The sequence below is a fragment of the Phragmites australis genome, chromosome 6 (genome assembly GCF_958298935.1).
Source record: "Phragmites australis chromosome 6, lpPhrAust1.1, whole genome shotgun sequence".
Lineage (NCBI taxonomy): Eukaryota > Viridiplantae > Streptophyta > Magnoliopsida > Poales > Poaceae > Phragmites > Phragmites australis.
Window position 1 is genome coordinate 43,850,008 of NC_084926.1, and position 22,342 is coordinate 43,872,349.

At 40.5% G+C, this 22,342-nt stretch overlaps 3 protein-coding genes and 1 long non-coding RNA gene across 5 annotated transcripts; 2 read left to right on the forward strand and 2 right to left on the reverse strand.

Annotated features, from left to right (window-relative positions):
* Positions 1–1,238: 1,238 nt before the first annotated feature.
* Positions 1,239–2,126, forward strand: LOC133920717 (protein FAR1-RELATED SEQUENCE 8-like). Its single transcript, XM_062365316.1, has 2 exons — positions 1,239–1,277; positions 1,593–2,126. The coding sequence occupies exons 1-2, from the start codon at positions 1,242–1,244 to the stop codon at positions 2,106–2,108; spliced, it is 552 nt and encodes a 183-aa protein (XP_062221300.1). The 5' UTR covers positions 1,239–1,241; the 3' UTR covers positions 2,109–2,126.
* A 220-nt stretch (positions 2,127–2,346) lies between these two features.
* LOC133923268 (uncharacterized) lies at positions 2,347–4,741 on the forward strand. Its single transcript, XM_062368673.1, has 5 exons — positions 2,347–2,402; positions 2,520–2,581; positions 2,668–3,125; positions 3,203–3,277; positions 4,019–4,741. The coding sequence occupies exons 1-5, from the start codon at positions 2,347–2,349 to the stop codon at positions 4,739–4,741; spliced, it is 1,374 nt and encodes a 457-aa protein (XP_062224657.1).
* Positions 4,742–12,340: 7,599 nt separating this feature from the next.
* Positions 12,341–12,871, reverse strand: LOC133923269 (isocitrate dehydrogenase [NAD] regulatory subunit 1, mitochondrial-like). Its single transcript, XM_062368674.1, has 2 exons — positions 12,446–12,871; positions 12,341–12,349 (listed from the first exon to the last, which is right to left on the reverse strand). Exons 1-2 carry the CDS (start codon positions 12,869–12,871, stop codon positions 12,341–12,343), a joined length of 435 nt encoding a protein of 144 aa, XP_062224658.1.
* A 6,163-nt stretch (positions 12,872–19,034) lies between these two features.
* On the reverse strand, positions 19,035–20,627 carry LOC133922723 (uncharacterized). Of its 2 annotated transcripts, none has more exons than XR_009910526.1 (3): positions 20,149–20,627; positions 19,247–19,359; positions 19,035–19,108 (listed from the first exon to the last, which is right to left on the reverse strand). It is a non-coding gene; the product is annotated as an uncharacterized LOC133922723 (long non-coding RNA). The 2 variants fall into 2 exon arrangements; XR_009910527.1 differs by having other exon boundaries at positions 19,035–19,117.
* Positions 20,628–22,342: the final 1,715 nt, after the last annotated feature.

The window sequence follows — 22,342 nt, forward strand, 5'->3', positions numbered from 1 at the left end:
CGTGAGTTACAACTTGTTATTCGCACTGCGCACATCCCCAGTTACAACCCGAAACACTATGAGTTACAACTTGTTATGTAGACCAATTACAACTTCACATCCAGAAATGCATAATTGCAACACGGGAAGCTAACACTGTGAGTTATAACTTATTATTCGCACTGCGCACATCCCCAGTTACAACTCGAAACACTGTGAGTTACAACTTATTAGGTAGACCAGTTACAACTTCACATCTATAAATGCATAATTGCAACACGAGAAGCTAACACTGTGAGTTACAACTTATTATTTGCTTCCGTAACCGTATGAAGAGCATATTTGGTCCGTTTCGATCGGGAAAACATTTTTTAGCCATAAAACTTTCGATCGCAGCCGTAAATTTGCTTCCGCAACCGTATGAAGATGTCCTTTGGTCAGGGAACCGTATAACCATAAAATAATTTTTGTTGAGAACGAGTTGATTTCCAGCTTTTTAATCGTACACAAAACAATCAGGGAAACGTATAACTTAGATTGGCCAGTAGTAAAATATACATTTATGAACCATATATGAATCATACAGAGAGTCGTAAATCATATTGTTATGAAGCGTAAAATTTAATTTTATGGTAACGAGTGATCTTTCGTACACATAAACATATTCAAAGTATCCATGTAACCATAAATCAATTATGATTAAATCATTCGTGCTTTTATTTTTCAGAGTCGTAGCCATTTAAAAGGGCTCCATTCAATTTAGATTGTGACCGTAACTATAATTAATTTAATACGGTACGATGCTGTTGTTATTTACGGAGGGCGTTATGAGGGGGAAACAAAATGGGCGCCATTCACGGGATGACGGTTGGGCCAATGGGGGGAGGTTACATGAAAATAGAAAGGCCTCAGGAAAAACCGGCCAAATCAAATAGAGAATTAATCGGGGGATTGCGGAAAAGGATTAGGGTTGGAGGTTCATCCGAGTGTATGCCATGGGACGACACCATGAACACAGCGCTGTGCGTAAGCAGCGCCAGAGAGAGACGATCTCTATGCAAAGCAATATACCCACGTGCCCTTCACCCATCACGACGCAGCAGTTTGTGCGATCTGATGATGACCACAGCGACTTCTGTGCTCGAACCACGACTGCGTCTCAACCAACTCCCGAGAGGACGATCGACCTGACAGCTCGGATGTTGATACCTTCTCATGCATCGGATACAAGGACACCTCCATCAACACTGGCGCCGGAAGAGATGGCAACACCTGAGGAGGGTCTAACATTTACTCACGTAAGTTCATTGGGTTTACTGCATTTCGATTGCCAAAGTCGTATTGTTGTATATTTCTATACATCAATGTAAATCCATATACACAGACATAACCATTTTCCAAACATGCAGTGAACCGTAAAACATAATTTGACTAACCGTAAAATATAACATGAAGAGAGCTGATTATTTCATACTGATAACCATATTCAAAGCCTTCAAGTGACAGTAAAACATATGTTTCCCAACCATATATCATCTTTTGATGATGACAATGGTTATGCTATATTGAATAAATTGTTACAATGACATTGTTGTTACTAATTAATACTTTAGGGAGACAATGTGGATGAATCCATTATACCAAAGGTGGGAATGTTCTTTCCAGCAGAGGAGGATGCGTATGAGTTCTACAAACGGTATGCAAAGGAGGCTGGATTTGGAATAAGGTGGGACAGGACTAAGAAAACAATTAGGGAAATATCATGCTCATTGGCAGGGAAGTGGCAGTACTTCAAGCCAGGGGAAACAAGGAAGCGGAACAAGTTCTCTAAAAAAACAGGGTGCAAAGCATACATGAAGCTGAAGGAAGTGGAGAATGAGGACAGAGAGTATGATGGCAAGGTGATGGTGGAGAATATTAGGCTGTTACACAACCATCCGTTAGCGAAAACACCAACAGTAACAAACCAGATGGAGTGTCACAAGCATAAGGATGAGACGGTGATGGAGCTTGTGGACGAACTAAATACAAGCAATGTGCCAATCAACTGTACGAGAAATATGCTGAGCGAGATGCATGGGGGAGAGCAGAACGTCCCACTAACAGCACGTGACATAGGAAACAGGTAATAAAATATTTTAATGTGACGATTATGGTAACATACTATAAATATATACGGCTGTATTGTGTTACATAATACTGTTTGGATGCAGGAAAGCAGGTAAGACGCGGGAGGAGAATGCAGATGACATAGGGAAATTGATTGAATTTTTCCGTTACTGTCACGAACAAAAACCACAGTTTTATTGGGACGTTGATTGTGATAAAGATGGATACATCAAGAACATGTTTTGGAGCCATGCAAGCATGCAGGGGGACTATGCGGACTTTGGTGCCAATGATGCAATGACCTTTGACACAACGTATAAGACAAACGCATATGAGATGCCTCTTGCAATGTTTGTTTGATCGAACCATCACAACCAGAACGCTATATTTGGGTACGCACTTCTACGACACGAAACAATTGATGCCTTCAGATGGTTGTTTGGGACATTCAAGAGGTGCATGGGAGGGAAAACACCAAGATGCATCCTAACAGGTAAGAATCCAGCAAGCAGTTAAATATTGCACGCAATCTTTTGTTCATTTATTGACCGTATTATATGTTTTCGGGTAAAAATTCAGATGAAGACCCATCAATGAAGGTGGCAATACCTGAGATGTTCCCGGGTATAGTACATAGGCTGTGCAAATGGCATGTGGTAAATAAAGTGCAGACTAAACTCAATGAGCTGTACGAGCTGCACAAAGAACTGAAAGATGTGTTCAATTCAACCATCAACCATCCACTGACACCAACAGAGTTTGAGAGTGCGTGGGCAGAGATGTTGTCAAGATTCAAACTGCAAGATGACCCGACATTAAGAAGCCTGTACAATATAAGGGAAAGGTGGGTAAAGGCATTCTTCAAGCATAAATATTGTGGAAGGATGACATCTACACAACGGAGCGAGAGCACTAACATGATGGTTAAAAACAACTTTGTGAACCACACAACTGTGCTCCATAAATTTGCCAAGCAAATGCTGAAGGTTATCCAAAGGCGGAGAGCAGCCGAGGCCGCAGAGGAATATGGTGGCATGGTGAGTGTGTTCGCATAGTGCAAATAATTTTACGGTTAGACCATATGCATTCTAACATTTGATATTGATAAATGCAGTGCAGAACAGATGAGAGTGGATGGGGATTTGTTGATCAGCTACGACGGGTGTATACAAGAAGAGTTTTCGAGCAGGTACAGAGGACAGTGACTTCAGCAACAAGGTACCGAATTGACGATGATCCTGTGGGGAGAAAAAACCACTACCTGGTATCACACACTAGAAGAACAAACAAAATATCATGGGGTCAATATCAATTCAAGGTGTGTGCTGATATTGAATGTCAGAAGTTCACGTGCGAATGTAGGACATGGGAACACACAGGTAACAACAGTTTTGGAAATATAATTGAACATGATATCTTTTACTGTTGTGATTGGTACCTTTATGCACTTTGACACGTGAAGTGCTTATTCTATTTTAGCTGGTGCAAACATACAAGTGGAGTTAATATGGGGGTGTAATATAAGTTGTATGGTTGAGTAAATGATATTTTATAGTTAATATATTAGTTATATACGGTCAAAAAGTGAACCAACAATTGACCTGTTTCCACGTTCATAACCATATTAATAATAACAATGTAACCATACTAAAATCATCCATGTAACCATGTTAGAGGAATTATGGTTGCATATACAGTTAAAATATGGTTCCATATTCTTAACAATATTCAAAACATCCATGTAACCATATCAACAGCATCTATAAAACCATATTAAAGGATATACGGGTGCATTGATATATAAAATTATGGTTCTGCATTCTTAACAATATTGCAAACATCCATGTTTTATGGAAATATAATTGAACATGATATCTCTTACACAGGTTTGTTCTGCGAACATCTGATTCGAGCATTCATGCAAGCATAGGTGGAGAGTATACCAGGGAGCTATATTCTTAGGAGGTACACCAGGAATGCAAGGATGGAACTTCCATTTGACCGACATGATGAGAGATTGGTTGGACCGGATGGGACAACACAGAAATACCGGCAAACAACGCTGCTAGTGGTTGCAATGGCAATTGTTCGTGCAGGAAGCATGTCAAGACCGGCATACGACAAGGCAATGAAAGATCTGAAAATTCTAAGAGGACAGATTGAGAACCTACCAGCAGACATTGGACATTCACAAGGAGAAACAAGTACAATTACCTCAAGACAGGGTTGGGAGCAAACATATAGCAGCCAGGCGACAGATGGCATGTGCACAGAAGAAAATCATGATGAAAACATTCACACTACAACCGTAAATGGAATTATGGAGTCAAGAGCACCACATATAATCAATATGGTCAACCGTGCACCCCCTCCAAAGGCCAAAACCAAGGGACGTAGGGTGGATGAGGGAGAGAAGCGAACACTAGGCGCAAGAGGGCCTAAGAAATGTAACCGAGCTTGCAAGCTTTGTGGAATCGCAAATGGACATAATAGAGGAACCTGTCCAGAAAACCCAAAGAACAAGGACAGGATTGCCAAGCTGAATCAAGGTCCGAGAAAGAGGGGGAGGCCAAAGGGTAGCGGGAAGTCAACGGTGGCAGGCAATAAAAATAAGGTTTGCCGGTCGCTGGATGAAGATCTGCACGTGCGTTGAGTTTCTGAGAACTATTCTGAAGAAGAATATTCAGTTGGGGATGAGGAAAATGCAACTACAACGGATGAAGATTCAGAATGAATTAATATACTGTTAGCTTGATTGCATTTTAATGGTTATGGAAATATTGAATTTACTGTTGTAACTGTTGCATTAATGCACTTTGGAACGTGAACGTGAAGGTACAATAATAAACGTGGAGTTAAATGAATGCTTCAATCGTCGAATTTATATAGATATTAACAGGGCAATGACATGGAAGTGTAAAATTAGTTATACGGTCGTGAAGTTGGGAGTTTACGGGTATGAAAGAAGATTTTTACGGTCACAAATTGAACCAGCACTTATCTTCTATACTGCTGTGACTGTTTCCTTTATGCACTTTGAAAAATGAAGTGATTATTTTATTTAAAGGTCGATACGGTCGAGGTCCTAACTGTATGCTTCAATTGTGTCATTTTATATACATTATCAAATCACATAAGGGTGCAGAATTTTGTTTTACGGTTGATGAACTGTATGTTTGACGGTTGACAAATATAAATTTTATACGCGTAACGCTGGCACCAGAAATAAGAGATTAATATAGGTTTTACGGTTACGGAAACTAGTAAATAACGAGTTTGATGATAGGGTTATACGGTCAAAACTTGAGCCAGGAAAATGCGTTGATTTCTTATATAGGGCAATCAAATCGGAGTGTAAATTGTATTTTACGGTAGCTAAACCGATATATAACGGGTACAAGAATGTAGTTATACGTTCAAAGCTTGAACCAGGAAAAACAGTACATTACCGAAGTAGTAACTCTTATATGGTATTGTGAATAGGATTTTAAGCCTAAAACTTGACTCTATCAGATTATACGGTTTGGTGAATACAGTTAGCACATATGAGATATAATTGAACAGTAAGAGTAGAACGAAGAATCTTGTATGCAAATTCCGGGCCAAAAACACATAATGATATAAACACAAAAGTGGTTTACAGCTAAGGTCATCGGCTATGCCATTCAACAACTTAACATCGTAACTTGAGTTATTTACAAATAAGGATTATGTGTTCGAACTAAAACGGAACTCCAGATAGCCGGAACCGCTCGATCTCAGGAGGCAAATCTTTTATATCGTTCAGAGTGTGGAACAACAAGTAATGGAGCATCTCGGATCGGAGCTCACCAGACTTCTCCTGCATCAAAAATATAGAAATATTGAGAAACCAATGTATTCCTATGAAACCAATGTTAACAAAAAGAAAAAAATACTAACGGGCGCAATTGAAGTGCGAAGTGAAGACTCCTCTCCGTCAAAGAACTCTATGAACTTCATAGAGAAGAAGGCGCAGTCATTCCTGTTAACCATTACGGGAGCTTCAGTAAAAGGGACGCGCCTCATGTTTGCAAAAACCTTGAAATCTTTCTTAGAAATCCTCTGAAAAGAATCACTCAAACGCTGCATCATGGTATCACAAAATTCTTTGTCGTGATGTTGTTCCCATTCTGTTCCGATGGATTTGTAGTCAAGGGAGTCAAGTACATCAATGCGAGTGTGCCGGAAGTTTATGCAATAGACAGAGATGTGCTCGCGGTGGGACATCGAGAGGAAAACCTATATGGTTGATCATGTTAATCATGTCAGTATAAATGTTTTACTGTTTAGATTGCCTTGCATTGACATGAAGAAATCAACAACTATTATGTCCATTAAACTCACCAGTTTTGCCTTGGACCAATCGGTGGGAGGAAGGTTCTCCCTAACCATGTTGTCTAGCGCGGTAGGGTCAAAGACTTTATCATTGCCTTTGTTGAGTTCCTCTGGATTGAGTGCACACTACATGGGAATAAACATTCTATTAGGAAAAAGTAGATAACAATTGGTTAGCAAAGATGACAAATGACATAATGTACGCACACAAACTCTGGGTGGCATAAAAATCCTGTAACCGTATGATTCTGCCCGGTGCAACTTATCGTCTTCCGCCAAGCATTTAACAAAATACTCCATAAAGAATATATTGGTCATTCGCCCATCTGAGAATGAGTCAGCAATATCTGAACCCGTCCATGCAAATGGGAGGAATTAAATCAAGTAATGGCTGTAGAGTAGAAAAATAGAGCCCAGCATGAAGGATACATACATATGAATCAAATATTTATTATAATTTTGTAAATATTTGAATTGGATTATATGTTACCTTTTTAATGGTGAACTTGGGGAGCATAAAAGGTCTCGTAGTTGCATTGCATGATCAACTACAGGGACAGTCCTGCTCTTTCCTGCCTTGAATGGCGACGAGTACATTGGAGGTTTCCGATTCGCTCTCTTGTAATGACGAGGCAGCACATTGTTGGTCGACAATTCGGACGTTTTCGCCTTGTTTGCCGGTGGTGGCAATGGGTTCACCTTAAACTTTTGATTTGGATGCTTTTCCCGGAACATTGCCTCTAGATCATGTATTCTTTCCGGTTTTGCAAAAACATGCTGTGTTGGTGCCTCCTATAGTCCATAGCGAAACCAAGGGGAAAAAAATGTAAATTAGGTAATGCATATGTGTCCAGAAGATTATAATTGGTGTTTCCATACATCTACGAAAAGGTACGGTTGCGTGATGAATGTATATACGGTTAACACATGGGATTGGAAAAACATTTCTTGTTCTGTTGTTCTAAATTACGGTTAGTTTCAAAAAAAATTATGGTCACAGATAATCCTATATTACCATAGATGCTTGGACTGCCTCGTCATTCAAGTATGCATTGAAGTTTTCGTCGATATGTAATTTTGAGATAATCTTGTCAACAGCATCGACAGCATCATCTGTATTGCTGTCCTTGCCTAAAAAAACGAAATTGTTATACGGTACAGTCGAGTAGTGGTAACTGTTGTAATACAAAAAAAAAATTAGACAAAGAAGATAGAAATGATTGACACCTTCAGCAGAGCCTTCCTTTGTGGGATTTGCCAAGGTATTAGCAAGTACCTCCTGGTTCAGAACAATTGAAAGGAGCCCCGTACGGTCGGAAGCTGCATATTTGGTGTGCATGTGTTATAACCGTAAATTTAAAAATGTGAAGGGGAAAATACATGAGCTGGAAAATGAGATAGCAACTTTGACGAGGAGTAGAATCGTCAGCCATATTTGATTCTATCTGGGGAGGGGTTGGATCATTAAGGAAACTGAAGGCGCCATTAGGGTCAAAAGTATCCTCATTGACATTAGCTTCCGATCGACCAGACTCATGTGGTGGAGATGTAGATGCATGTAGATTGGGGATGACATGAGGCGAGGAATCATTTCCTCCCGGAGACGTGTTAGCACCTGGTGGTGGCGAACGCTGCTGCTCATCATCAGTAACATTAACATGTCCCACATAGTCTCCGGATGCTACACAATTGCAAAACATCACAAATAGGATTTTGGATGAATAAGGTATTTATTATACGGTTAGCACACATACAAAATACATTGTGTGAAGGTGTGTGGGGTTATTCTACATACCTATGTCAGCCTCTTTAGAGAGGTTGGGATTTACAGTTTCAAAATTGCCTTCAGTTTGTGGAGGTTGCTGCCCCTCAGCATTATGTGGTGGTTCTTTAACAATTTGGCCATCTGTGACAAAATATATGAAAATGCAAATGTTATGAATAAAAAAAAGGGAAGTGTTCAATAAAAAGTAAGAAAATTATGATTGAGATACCGGAGCCTTACTGATAGCGTGATACAAAATTGCAAACAGCACAAATAGGATTTTGGATGAATAAGGTATTTATTATACGGCTAGCACATATACCAAATACATTATGTGAAGGTGTGTGGGGTTATTCTACATACCTATGTCAGCCTCTTTAGAGAGGTTGGGATTTACAGTTTCAAAATTGCCTTCAGTTTGTGCATGTTGCTGCCCCTCAGCAGTATGTGCTGGTTCTGTAACAGTTTGGCCATCTGTGACAAAATATATGAAAATGCAAATGTTATGAATAAAAAATAAGAGGTCCCGGCCTTCTAAGAGTCGACGAAATTCTTCGGCTAATCGACGCTGACGGGACGCTATTGCCTGCTGAGCATCATCAATAACATACATATTCTCGCGTATTTTCTGCTTAGCATCATATACAATTGCCAACTTGGCGCTGATGTAGGAGTCAACTTCTGAAACCATCGTGGAAAATTCTTTCGCTCTACGGCCAGTAAGAATAGATGTGGCACCAGAGAGTAGATCATTCAGAAGCGGAACTTCCGTAGACTTCTCTGATGTGCTGCAGTGGCTAGGACCAGCCAAGATAGCTGGATGATGCGATTGGTAGCACGATCCCACCTGACTCATGAACTGTTAAGAAAAATAAAAATAGAATGTAGCTGTGAGGTCAAACAGATGGAGGATGCTATAACCATATTAATAATATGAATGTAACCATATTAAAATCAGTATTGTAAACGTGTTTTTGTCTAATACAGCCACAACATGTATGAAGAATTACGGTTGAATATACAGTTAAAATATGGTACCATTTTCTTAACCATATTCAAAACAACCATGTAACCATATCAACAACATCCATAAAACCATATTAAAAATATATACGGGTGCATTGACAATAAAATTATGGTTCTGGATTCTTAACCATATAACAACATCCATGTTGCGGAAATTAGAATTAAACTAGATAAATAGTACCTGAGTACCACCATAGACCAATTTTCCATGTCTGTCGGTGAATCTATCATGCATTGTAAGGTGCTCAACCTTGTGTTTGTCGAATAATGCTGCACGAGGGATTGAAATCCTATCGCCTTTGTTCAGCTTGTGATTGAGATTATCCAAATAATATATCTGTTACGCAAAGGAACAGCAAACAAATTAAAAGAAACCAAAGGAAATATTAAAATAAATGTTATGCAGAAATTTGAACTAGGATTTTATTACTTCTAAAGGGTTCAGTGCCTCACCAATAGATATGGGGAACAACCGGATATGGTCGGGTTAATGACCTTACAATCACGACGTTGCCATTGAGAAGCTGCTGCTCTAATGTCCTCAACAACAAGCTTGCACCAATCAACTTCTTCAATCTTGCTCATATCCATAGTAAGTCTGACATCGTTGTTCGAAACATCATATGATGATGTCGGGAACAAAAGCCTATTAAACACGATCATGAAGAAACACCTCAATGACAACTCATCCGCAAGGCCCTTGGAAACTTCAAGCTTGAGCCTTTCGATCGACAATTTCTCACCAAGCATATCAAACAGATCTTTTTTTGCATTTGTAATCTCCTTGGTCTTGGTAAAGGTGAGCTCTCCACCGCCAATTGGTAAACCAAGAACAATGTGAACTGACTGGGCAGAAATTGGGAGTATTTTATCATGAGATAAAATAAAATTCATGTGAACTATATCAATATGATCCATAAGAAAACAGTAAAGCTCGCGACTCTCGACAGCATCAATTTTGATTTCCAGAAATTTGCCCCATCCAAGACGACGGATTTCTGCCACTTGATCATCAGAAAGTGACCTGATGGCTTCCAAGACATCTTTTAGATTGCATCGAGACATGAACTTACCCTTTTTACCATCTTTACCCTAAGGTATGCACGAGAACATAACGAATAAGTCCATTGAAAAATGGAACAGCATATGCAATATGCGTGTATGGGAACAAATTGCTAAAGGACAAACAAAAATACCTCCAGCAATGTAAGTTCTTGCTAGATGCGTCTGTTCACATTACGTCGCGGTGGAGACTTCTCAGAGGACCTATTCCTGGCCAAAGCCTTGATGGTTCGTGAGTCATCAGGTGACTGTAAATAAAAGATTATTGTGACCGTAATTGTATGGTCAGATTAAGGATGTAATTAACAGAATGTTTTGACAATAATTTTTTTACCCTGATGATCTGTGTCTCAGGACGGGGTGAACGTGGTGAATGTCGAGTCGCAGAAGCCAGCCTCTTCTTCGGAGGGATTACTGGGGATGCTTCGGCGTCCTCAGCGTGACGTTTGTGTGATAACGGAGCCTTACTAATAGCTTTTCTCTTTCTTGGCAATGGGTTAACAAAGTCGCCATCATCTGTTGGTTGTTCCTGTTCAGTATTGTGGGCCGTGCCAGATTGGTCAGGACCTGGACCAGCTTCCTCAGAATTTGGACCTTTTTCTTCATGGGCCTGATGACCAACAACATTCATGTCGTAATAAACCTGGCTGTTCATGAATGCGACACGGGTTGTGCGCTCCGGTATGTGATCAATGCGACGCATCTACAGATAAAAAAATAACAATGATGTCAAACTGTAGCAGGTGGGTATTAAAACAATACCCTATGAAAATGTACAAATTTATAAATATTCCGGATGGAATGCTCCACATTGCATCTAATATACTAAAGTATGACTTCTGAGAACGAAAACTGGATGATAAACAATAATGAGGTGGGTAAAACTACCTAATCTGATATAAAATCGTTGTCAGGGGTTGAACAAATCAGCAAAATTTATAAGGCAACAAAACCATACAACTAAAAACTGAGTAGGACCTGAGAATAGATTTTACCTTTGATTGATTATCAATCGGATGCCCAGTGGTAGAGTCCATGGCGCCGCTCGACGGAGGAGAAGCGATGCGGCGGAGCAGGATCACGAACTCACCCTCTACGAGGTGGCGGAGGAGGAAGAAGGCGGCGGCGGAAGGTGATCCAGGCGGCTAGAACGTATGATGAATTGAGGAATTTCCGCCGGAACCCTAGGAACTACGAACGAAGATTGCGCAATGACGACAAAATAAAAATGGTAACCGTAATGTGGTAAATGGTAAACCACCCCAAACCGCACTCCGCAGATGGCGCGGTTTCCAAAATATTCGGGGAACAATAACAACCCAAAAAAATAATAAAAAAGAAAAATTGAACAATTGTGTTTTAACGCTCTAAACATGATTGAGTAAAAGTTTTAATGTTAAAACATGAATGACAAAACCGACAGGGCAACATTTTTTTGTAAATTGTCCTGTCGTGAATAAATAATGTATATACGGTTAAAACAAATGAGTAAATACGAATGGGTAAGGTTATGTGCTGCAAGGGGGACCGTGAAAGAATAAAATATATATGGTTATATTATCTAGTTCAGTACGGTTATGTGCGGGTTCGGCGTCAACATGACTGTCAAAGGTATGTTAGACGTATACGACCATATATAATATAAAATTACGGTTGGGAATCGATACAGTTAATTGCCACGTCGAATCGTTAAATAAGAAAGAAATATACGGTTGAAATATGAATGGAACACGATTGCGGTTGTTTTGATCTGGTTGCTATATGGTTACGGTTATAAAGATTAAATAATTACGGTAAGGATATAATACATAAACGGTCGTAATAACATAAAATTTTATGATCGTAATAATTGCTGGATTACGATTGCGGGTTGGTTGGCGGGGTTTCGCGAGTTTGGTCTGGGTCGGGGGGGGGGGGTGGGGGCGGGGCGCGGGGTGGTTCGGGGCTGGTCTGGGTCGGGGGGGGGGGGGGCGGTGCGACTGGTGTGTTGAATAGCTATTTTTAGCGCAGGGAGTAGAATAGACGGATAGATTCAATCATAGTTTACATTAGCTAGCAAGTTAGCACATACACACATTAGCTATTACACACTGCATTAGCAAGTTGAGTAATTCTCATAGAGAGAGCAACACATGAAATTCACCATACCTTGAGGCTCTCCACAATGCCGGGCACGACCTCATACTCGAGCCCTGAGTACTCGCCCTCGGTGTTCTCTCTGATGACGACGATGTCGATGTTGTCGTGCCTGGTGGGCAGCCTGGGGAGGTTGAAGCAGTTGACGAGTGAGGCATAGAGGTCAAGCTCCTTGCGGAGCTGCACGTTGAGGGAGGAGACACCCCCACCGATGGTTGTGGCGAGGCCACCCTTGAGGCAGACCTTGTTGCGGCGGATGGACTCGATGACCTCGGTAGGCACCATGGGCATGCCATCGTGGACCTCGTAGGTCTTGAAGTAGACCGGCACGTGCATCGCCTCCATCACCTGCCGCACGGCACAGGTGGTGAGGGGCCCAACGCCATTGCCCAGGATGAGTGTGACGCCGCGCGGGGCGCCGTCCCCTGGGCGGGGCATGTAGGTGACGATGCGGCGGGTGACGGTGCCAACGAGCGAAGTGGATGGAGATGGTGAAGGGGAGAGGAGGCAGCGTAGGAGAGGGGTGGATCACCACGCCATGGCCGGGGCTAGGTTTTTGGGCGGATACGAGAGGGGAGAGATGGGGCGGCGGAGCGGATGAGGATGGGGCGGGTGGCGATGAGGATAGGGATGGGACGACGATTTCGGGATTGGAAGAGGAGACAAAACTATCGTGGGCCCATGAGTGTTAGATGAACCGGGCGCTTTGGGCTATCGAATTTGATGAAACCATACAAGAAGAGGTCAGAGCGCTTCATTTTGAGAAAGCAGAATTCTTGTGTGCACAGATTAGGTGGATGTAGGAAATATTATCTGTGTGGAGGCAAAATGTTACGTGGATATAGAAAAGAGTTGAACTGGTATATTGTATAGGGGTATAGATACATCAACTAGAAAGAGGCACCATCATCAACTTACCTATTAAGCTCTATTATGACAGTGTAGTGCTATGCTGTGTGGTAAAGCAGTTGTTACCTTACTCTGCAAGGATTAAAGCATCTCTATCAGATTGTAAATGCTATCTTCCATCCTTGATCGCCATTCTGTTCCAGACCTTTTGCAATCCATTTTTCCTTTCGCGTTTTTCCAGTCTTACAAAGAAAAAGGTAAAGGATCCCCTTGTCTGCCTTACTCGGTTAAGATTCGCAAAATAGTTGGCAACAATAGTTCTTGTTTACTTTGACACTAGTGAAACAATGACATGAAGAGTTCTTAGCTAACATTAGCCCTTTTCTGATGAAGATAGCTTAACTGATTAACTACTTGCAAAGAGTGATTATTAAGGAATGTAAACTGTCTAGCATATGATCATGATCATGATGTAAACTCTCTTCTCCCCGTGTAAATCTCAAATCTTGATGTATCTTACATACATCCTTTTAATGGAAGTTCAGGTTGGTCTAGTGCTTACCGACTTACCGTAGATCTGTCGGAAAAAATATTATGGAGTATGAACATTATATCTCCAGATGGTTCCTTTGATTCCATTTGGCACCTCTTTCTTTCTTCCCATCATTGTGCAAATGGGAATCTAAGGGATTGTAGAACACTAAATCCACTGTTGGACTACAGTGTTTGAAAACTAAGTTCGATCCCTCACTGAGAGAAACCTTCAACAACTCAATTCAGTGATTGAGGAGAAGTACAGGTCAAAAAGAGTACCAGATTGCGACATGACAAATGCTCTGGTTAGCTCTAAAAAATTGTCAGTATTCACTGATATGAAACTTGCCATTCCATATCACAATCATGCCTGTAGCAACATCCTTCTTTACTTAGGCGTAACTTTTTTATTCCCATATATAAACCAATCAGCAGAGAATTCAAGCCCCATATATATACGCATCTTAAAATTGCTTGTAATTCGTTGGGTATTATATAGTTGGCATTGTGGCAAACCAATATGTAAAACATTGGATCTTGGCCTTTGATTATGCGATCTGATGACCAGCAGTGAAGAGCCAATGCCACAATATTGTTCAACCAGAGGGTCTCATTCCCAAATGAGGAAAGCATGGACCTAAAAAAAGCTAATTAACTCAGCATAAATTCAATTGGAGAATATCAGAGCTTCTAACTCTGCTCAGTTAGCTTCTCATAGGCCATGGCTCTCTCTTTGTAGCTTCTGATAGTTACTTGTGCCATTTAATAACACACATATGCATGTACTCTCATGGCTTCTTGCAAGATAAGTCTTAATTATGCAACAAACTGACATTGCATTCATGCATGAATTTACTACTCAAATTAGTGAGCTAATCAATGCCCAAATCTAGTCACGATTTCCCCACCAAATCAAAGAGTTTGAGTCCCAGTGGGACTCTTTGAAACAGAACAGCTGAGCAAGTCATTGTCTGTTTAACTTGCCATTCAGCTACTACATGCTGGCATGTCATGGAAAATAACAGGCAAAATCCTTTTTTTCTTCTTTTCCCCTTGCGCACATGGTTGCTTGCTTCCTGATTCTTGGTACAATCATCTTTAGGACCACCGTTAGTGGGTCTTTAACTTCCAACAAAGACTTGAATCTTGTCTTAGCTAGTTCAATTAACTTGGAATCAAAGAAATAAAGTTTCTTGGTGATGTGAAAAAAGTGAAATATTCTTTTAAAAATTTTGATGTTCACGTGCTGATGCTGGAACATGATGATTTTGTCAAGAGCTATGAAGTTAAGCGAATCTTTGGCAAAGTTGAGTGCAGTTGACCTAACATAAGAAAACTATATGATTAGATCGGTGTTCATTTGTTTTGCTAGGAAGCAAGAGTCAAAATTTATGTTGCTTCTTCAGCCACCCAACCATGCGAAAACGAGAGGAGTTTCAGTAACTTCGAGAAGGTGGCATGACATTTACTGGAGCGAGTTCAAGCGAATCCATAAAAGGTATTCACACACTTGACAGGCACTGAGGTAGCTCTGCCTGGAATTTTCTTTTAAAAAGTTACCAAGGGTCAGTTTCGCATTCACTTAGCAATATAATTAAATTTTAAAGCCATGAAGTAGGATTACTAGTATTAATTCAAAACAGGGTCCATGCACAGTTTGGAAATTAGAATCTTATTCACTTTTGCACATGAGATGGTTCCACAGGATTGCTGATGATCACCACCTTCAGGTGCCTGCTGTATTATTGACAATGCAAGCAGGTAGGAGTACTCTCCTGAATGCGTGCTCTTGATTTCAGCAGCACATCCCAGGTCCCAAGGTACTAGCAACCATAGAAAATTAGAAAAATGTAAGGAACAATTAAAAAAAATGCACCAGTACAAGAGTAGCATGTGCAGTCCAAATTATGATGGCAGCAAAGTCAAGCGATCAAGCATATGTCCGCATCAACCTCATTTTCTGAAGAGCGATGCAACGCTTACAAACTTGAGAATTTTTTTGCACCTCCAGGGGATATTATTTAGTTCATCAATTTGATGAGAATAATCAATGGACAAAGCATTGCAAATTTTGACAATACAGTTTTGCGAGGTATGTACAAGAACAGGATGTTTGTGATATGGCTAGGTTGTGGAGCTACTCGCCCTCCTCCGAGGCTATTAAACTTTAGATGGATCTTTAAACTTTATTGGTGCTTGCCAAAACCGAACAATTCAAAATCTTAAATAGAGCTGGCACCTAACAATTTGACTAACAACCTTATCTCTAACCGAAACCGACTAATAATCTTATCTGAACTTAACCAATCTAGCTAAGCTAACAAACTCTATTTCTAATTAAACATCTATCCATCCGCCTGAGAAGCAGCCGCAGATCCTCCCGTCTTTGCCGGACTTGCCTGTAGACGCGTCCGACAAAAGCATCCACATCATTTGCATCTTAGCTTGATGTGATTATTGTGAAACTGAAGAAACGAAAGTAGAAATATGCTACTATTTTACAAAAAAAAAAAAGTCCATCAGAACGCCTATCATAATTTTCCTCATCAGTTGAGATATGTGTGGCGATTTCATGTCATTATATTGTTCAAGAGCTAACAAACCTACATTGGAACCAAAGAATCTTCACATGGCTTCAAACAGAAGTGTTTTGCTTTTCAAGAATTTATGTGCCGTGGAAAGGCCCATTTTTCATGTCTCCCGATGAAATTGTGAATGATATATGTAGTTCGTGCAACATCAGGCTCTAGGTTTAGGGCTTGCTTCTGGTATGCTTTTCCCTTTTCATCATCGACGTTTATCTGAAAATATACAAGAAAGTTAATTCAAGGCAGAGTGCTTGGAACAATTAGAGCAGATCCCAATTTTTTAGTGGTGAGGCAGTGTGAGTGTGTGCCTGACGTTGGTGAATTCCCAACAACAGAGCATCATAACTCATTAACTATTCAAGACTTCTATAGATGAATCAGATGGTAATGAGGCATGTGACAGGGTTGATGTAACAACCCAGAGTCCAAACCAGACTAGGCCCACTCACACGTTGGGTGGACCACATACTCACACCAACCCGTTTACACTTTCGTCCTAGCTTCGCGTAAAAATATTAACCCAGAGTTGATGACATAGACTCATGTTGCCCTTATAAGTTGGCTCCACTCTAGCTCAACTAACAAAATGGTACTAATTTTGTACACTCATGCACTAATGGGCCACTCATGGGCTCTATCCAAATTGGGCCGGATATCATAATTGATTCTCGAACACATTTTTGGTAACTTCACCAACTATGTCCATTCATACACAGCTGTCTAAGCAGCAATCTAGCAGCTTGTGCCGGACAACAGAGGAAACAGTATCTCATCATGAACCGGTGGTTCAGATGCCTCAACACTGTATCTCAAGAACATTAAGTGACATGTCTACACAATCGTTGCACCAAACCGACCATGGCATGCTGCAACTGAAAATAGCTGCAAGTGATGAGGGACTCAGCAGCTCACACCTTTTCAACGTGTTCTTCTGTTTTAATTGTTCTTGAACTCCCAGCTTGATGTGTTACCACTTATCAGACATTGTTACTGATGATACTTCAATTTACTTTTATCGCATTTTTCTCAAGAAAAAAGGAAGGGGGAAGGACAAATCTTTAGGATTTTGAATCGTGGTCCCTGAAGGGACCAAATGAATGATGACATGTCTATTGCTACGAAGAGTACCCCTAGTTCAACATTTGAGTTGTTGCAACCGTGCTTTAGTATTTTAGTACATTATTAACTTTACCAAATAAATAATGTAAGTGAAGAAAATGTGTACAAAATGTCTATGAACTGTAAACAGCATACATGACCGCCATGTGCATGTTTTGCATAATTTGATTGGGAACTTGAATTAACCAGGTACTCTATCCGTGACATAAAGAAACCGATGTATGTCTGAATCTGGGCATCAGAAGCCTCGGTAAGCATGCTCAAGGCACTGCATCCAATTGGTTTTCAACTTATGCGGATGAGGCTGAAATTTTGGCCTCAATACTCTGTATTTCTACTTCTAACACTTGGAACTAATAGCTCCATCTTATTTCCCGCCTGCTACATGCTGATCCTCGATTCATCTTTGAGGAAATCAAGATTGTTTACAAGGCGCTTTATGTTTTATTGCTAAATTCCAAGGTAAGGACATTTTTTGTAGCCCAGAAACGAGCTTCTCCTGTAAAGTTTCCTTCATCTTGTTAGAACAGCTACTTGTGGTATTCGAATACGTAGTATGACAGATTCAGTAGGAGCAACTCAGTGAGCCAAACATGCATATATGTTCTTAGGCTGTGTTTGTTTGCTGCTTCTGAAACTGCTTCTGCTACTGGCAGAAGCCAGAAGCCAGAAGCCAGAACAAACGAGGTTCTGGAGAAGTGGCTTCTGGAGAAGCCAGAAGCCTGTTTCTGAGGAAAATGAACTAAAGCTGAGAAGCTCGCTGAAATGTGCTTCTCTGAGAAGCTATGTGCTGAGAAGCCAAAAATTTATTGTAGAAGCCAACAACCTATTTTCAAAAGCACTACTTTTCAGAGAAGCTCAAAAGCAGAAGCTCAAACAAACACGGCCTAACCAAACCAGTGGTCTCTCAAGTTACTTCAGTCCAGAACTCCAGATGCCGCATGCATGGACCGATGGATTGTCCCCTGCAAACAAATTCTCCGATCCAAGGACAACCCACAGGTAAACTACGCTTGCAGACACATCACAACGAGTACTGAGGTTCGCTAGCACTACAGGAAGAAAACAAGGGAGAAAAGGCTGATCCCCACTTTTTTTTTTCTTTTCTTATTTGGCATTCACTATTTCCATACTGAAATCGATAGTCCTGGATATGCAAAGGAAAGGTCCGGAGAAGTACTTCAGATATTAGAAACCATGAAGTTATTTATAAATCATGGAGAAAAAAACAATATTTTTGGCGATACTATCAAGTAAAACTGTAGAAGTTGACTAATTGTGGAGGCCCCTCCTGAAGAAAAATCTGGAGATGTGAGACATTTGAAACTCCGTTTCAAGTGATTAATCGCTGTTTGAGAGCATTGTTACACTTACACCTATATGCTGCAAGGAGATATTTTTCTAGAGAAGTAAAGAACAAACGGAAAACCTAAGCAAATATTTTAAAGCAACAAGAGCAAAAATTGCATACCTGATGCTATATGTCGTTTGTTCAATAGAGTCCCAATATCTTTAACTCTGTAACATGGTTAGGATCAAGGTCTGGCACTTGGTCAGCTTCTTCCAGATCCTCTACAATATACTCCTGCCACCACTGGAATATCAAATGTTGCAAGCAGAATTTTTAATACAAGATTTATAGGGCAAACGAGAAGAAAATAAGTCATAAGGGGAAATATCAATCAAAACTTGCTGTTTCAATTTTCCTCTTTCTTTCACCAACCTTGGTTAACTCTTGCTTTGCAAGAACATGGTAATGCCGTTCAGTGATCCTCTGCCCACATGTTATAGCAATGAAGAACCCATACAGCAAATCAACCAAAACAATAGCCAATACTGCAATGTGAGCAATTTTTTCCAAATATTAATCTTTTTCCTCAACAAGTGCTTCATGTAAAGTACAGGAAAAAATTCTAGTTCATGTACGCATACAGCAGTTAACAGGGTATAGCATGCACACCAATACTTGCACAATCAAATTTGTCCAGTTAAATGACAACAAAGGGGAGACATATGTCAGAGCGCAAGCTATGTGCTTAACATACTTTTGAAATGATTTTAACGGTTCTCTAGTTTCCCATGAGCACATAGAATTATCGTTAAAAATTTGTTTGTGTGCGATTTGTGGAGTCCTACAAGATTATCTGAAGTAGGAAAATCAATCCACATGATATTTTCCATGATTACACACACAACACTGAGAGAACCATGACCCACTAACATAAAACAAAAATAATTATATGATATCTTTTATCTTAAAGGCCCAAAGCTGTTACTGCTATCATAAACTACACCAAGACGATTTATGTCCTCAAAATAGACAAGACATACATAGAGAGATGTTAATTCCACACCATATTCAACTGTAGCTATATGAAACGTATGTATAAAGATTGAAGTGAACTTTCTTTAGATAAGTAAATACCAAAACACATTGTCAGCATTGAAAAATTGAATCCTCATGAGCATTGGACAGGTACAGCAGAACAAAATGCATAAGTACTGGCTCTCATTTAGCTTACAGATAAGCATATATTCATAAAATTTCCAGAATCACAGTTGAAACCGAACTAAAACATGCACAAACAGTATATATCACTACAAAAAATTATTAAATTAACTTACTTGACATCGCGTAGAAAGCATATGGATGTTCTTCATAACCAAACATTTCTAATAGTTCATCTCCGTAAAATCTATATACCACCATACCCAACAAAGCAACTACCTATCAGACAATAAGGAAAACCAAGATTGTAAGAGAAAACAAAGAAGTGTATTAGTAGCGCGGTGCAGTATGACTGTCCAGGCCTCTTTCTTGAGCAGTCAACCAAAACGTTTCTCTTTACTGATTATGTAAAATAGTTTATGTTGATTTCTCATGATGTAATGATAAAGAATAGCATATTCTTATTCTTAGTACTCAACCAAGGGCACAAGGGAAAAGTGAATAACTTAGTTCAGAAAACCACACTACATATAATTTGGAGCATGCATGATGCCTCATTTTTCCCTAATGCAGAAAGCAGAAACACTGATATGTCTGCTTCAAGCCTTAGCTAAATCAATAGAATCCAGAAAATGAGAAACAATGATTCAGCGCAAATTAAAATGAGTTGTTTATGAATTATAGAGTAGTTACAAAAATTAACATGGTTTTTGGTGCCTCTTAGGAGCTCTCGGGTAGTATTCGTAGCAGGTACCATTCATCTGTGTCTCTGCATATGGGCTCGGGTGGCAAACGAGAGCGCGCATCTGGTAGAATGGCATCTGGTAGAATGGTATTTTGGCATGCGTCGTTCAATAGGGTGGTAAAAAAGTTAATTCTCCCCTAACCGGTGTTGTTCGACTAGGCTACATCTGGTTTAGGTTAAGTGGGTTAACAAGAGGATTAGGCACTAAACTTGTCCATGGCTCTGTTACTTTTGTTGAGTAATTTAAGTAGGGATGGCAATAGGTCTAGATCTACTAGCTAGTGCCATCCTGTATCTATACCCGTGCCAAAAAATCATACCCCTTATAAATACCATACTCACCCACAGATATAATATTTTCTCGTACCCATACTCGTACGGGTAATAGGCACCCGACGGATTACTCACACCATACTTATGTGTGACATGTGGCGAGCTAGTGGTTGGCGGTGACCACTGGGGTTGGGTGGGGTGGTGGAGGTCAGGAGGGTAAGGCAGCAGCGGTACTCGGGGCAGTCGGCCAGTGTGGATCCGGGAGAGTAAGGCGACGACGACACTTAAGCGATCGGCTAGTGGCGATTCGGTGGGAATTCGATGGCGCAGGGGTGGAGACCTTGTGGTGGAGGCAGCCATCATCGAGGGAGGATGGGCGGGCGGCGAAGGGCGACGTGACAGAGGAGGCCACGTGGCAACGATGATGAGGCAAGTTGCGACAGCACAGGTGACATGTCTACCTCAGCCTATGGCATGCTCCGTGGTGGCGTGGTGTCCTCGTACTCATCGTTGAGTTCAGTCTTGTTGCCTTTGTCGTTAGGCCGCATTGCAGGTGGCAACCGGGTAGGTGAGGGCAAGTATTAACTAGGGTTTCATTAGGCTATTTGAGCCACCACATATGGGTCGGATCTGCAGGGACAGGGAGGTCAGGGACCTATGGGTAAATGGGTATGGATACCAGGAGAACAAACACCGGATCCGCTCCACTCGATTGGTGATGGTTTTGTCTGTTAATAGACCCATATGTAAGAAAAATAGAGTAATTACTCATCGAATAGCGGGTAACGGGGCCATTATCATCTCTAAAATTGAGGAATCTGTGTAGTATATATTTTCCTAAGAGAATAGACAGAAGAGTTGTGCACATTTGCATTGAGGCCGATGACTCGAGAGTAGAACTTGAGTTGGAGATCCCTATTTCTTAATTCTGCTATGTTGTCTTTTTCTATATATTTATGCTATTTTTAGTCATGTGTATTATATGCCCATAAAGATGCTGCAATATATATATAACTAATATGCACCAATAGGTTTAGACGTATATAGTTTGGTTGAAGTTATTTTAGGGTCTTATTTTTCATAGCCACATGTTGTCATATTTTGCCACATCTAAGGTTAGTCAGGTTCAATCAGTTTAGACAGTCGTTTGGTTTGCAGTCACTGTTGGGACAAAAAAAAATTCCTGTTGCTATGACTTCGCATGTTAGAGATTAAAAAAAGTGTGGCAAAATTCTGTTAGACAGACTAAAGTGCGGTGATGATTTTTTTTGCCCACAAGTGTGACGGGTTAGATAAAAACATTTGGCAAGCTTAAACATTCTTAGGTTATGAACCAAACATACCCTACAAGT

What these genes read in the sequence shown, in the direction of transcription:
- LOC133920717 (XM_062365316.1), top strand. Translation starts at nt 1,242, where the DNA reads ATGGCAACACCTGAGGAGGGTCTAACATTTACTCAC. An exon ending in AGGGTCTAACATTTACTCAC is followed by an intron (nt 1,278 to 1,592) that starts GTAAGTTCATTG and finishes TTAATACTTTAG; the next exon opens with GGAGACAATGTGGATGAATC.
- LOC133923269 (XM_062368674.1), bottom strand. Translation starts at nt 12,871, where the DNA reads ATGCCCCGCCCAGGGGACGGCGCCCCGCGCGGCGTCACACTCATCCTG.
- LOC133923268 (XM_062368673.1), top strand. Translation starts at nt 2,347, where the DNA reads ATGCAGGGGGACTATGCGGACTTTGGTGCCAATGATGCAATGACCTTT. An exon ending in GCAATGACCTTTGACACAAC is followed by an intron (nt 2,403 to 2,519) that starts GTATAAGACAAA and finishes TGATGCCTTCAG; the next exon opens with ATGGTTGTTTGGGACATTCA. An exon ending in ACCAAGATGCATCCTAACAG is followed by an intron (nt 2,582 to 2,667) that starts GTAAGAATCCAG and finishes GTAAAAATTCAG; the next exon opens with ATGAAGACCCATCAATGAAG.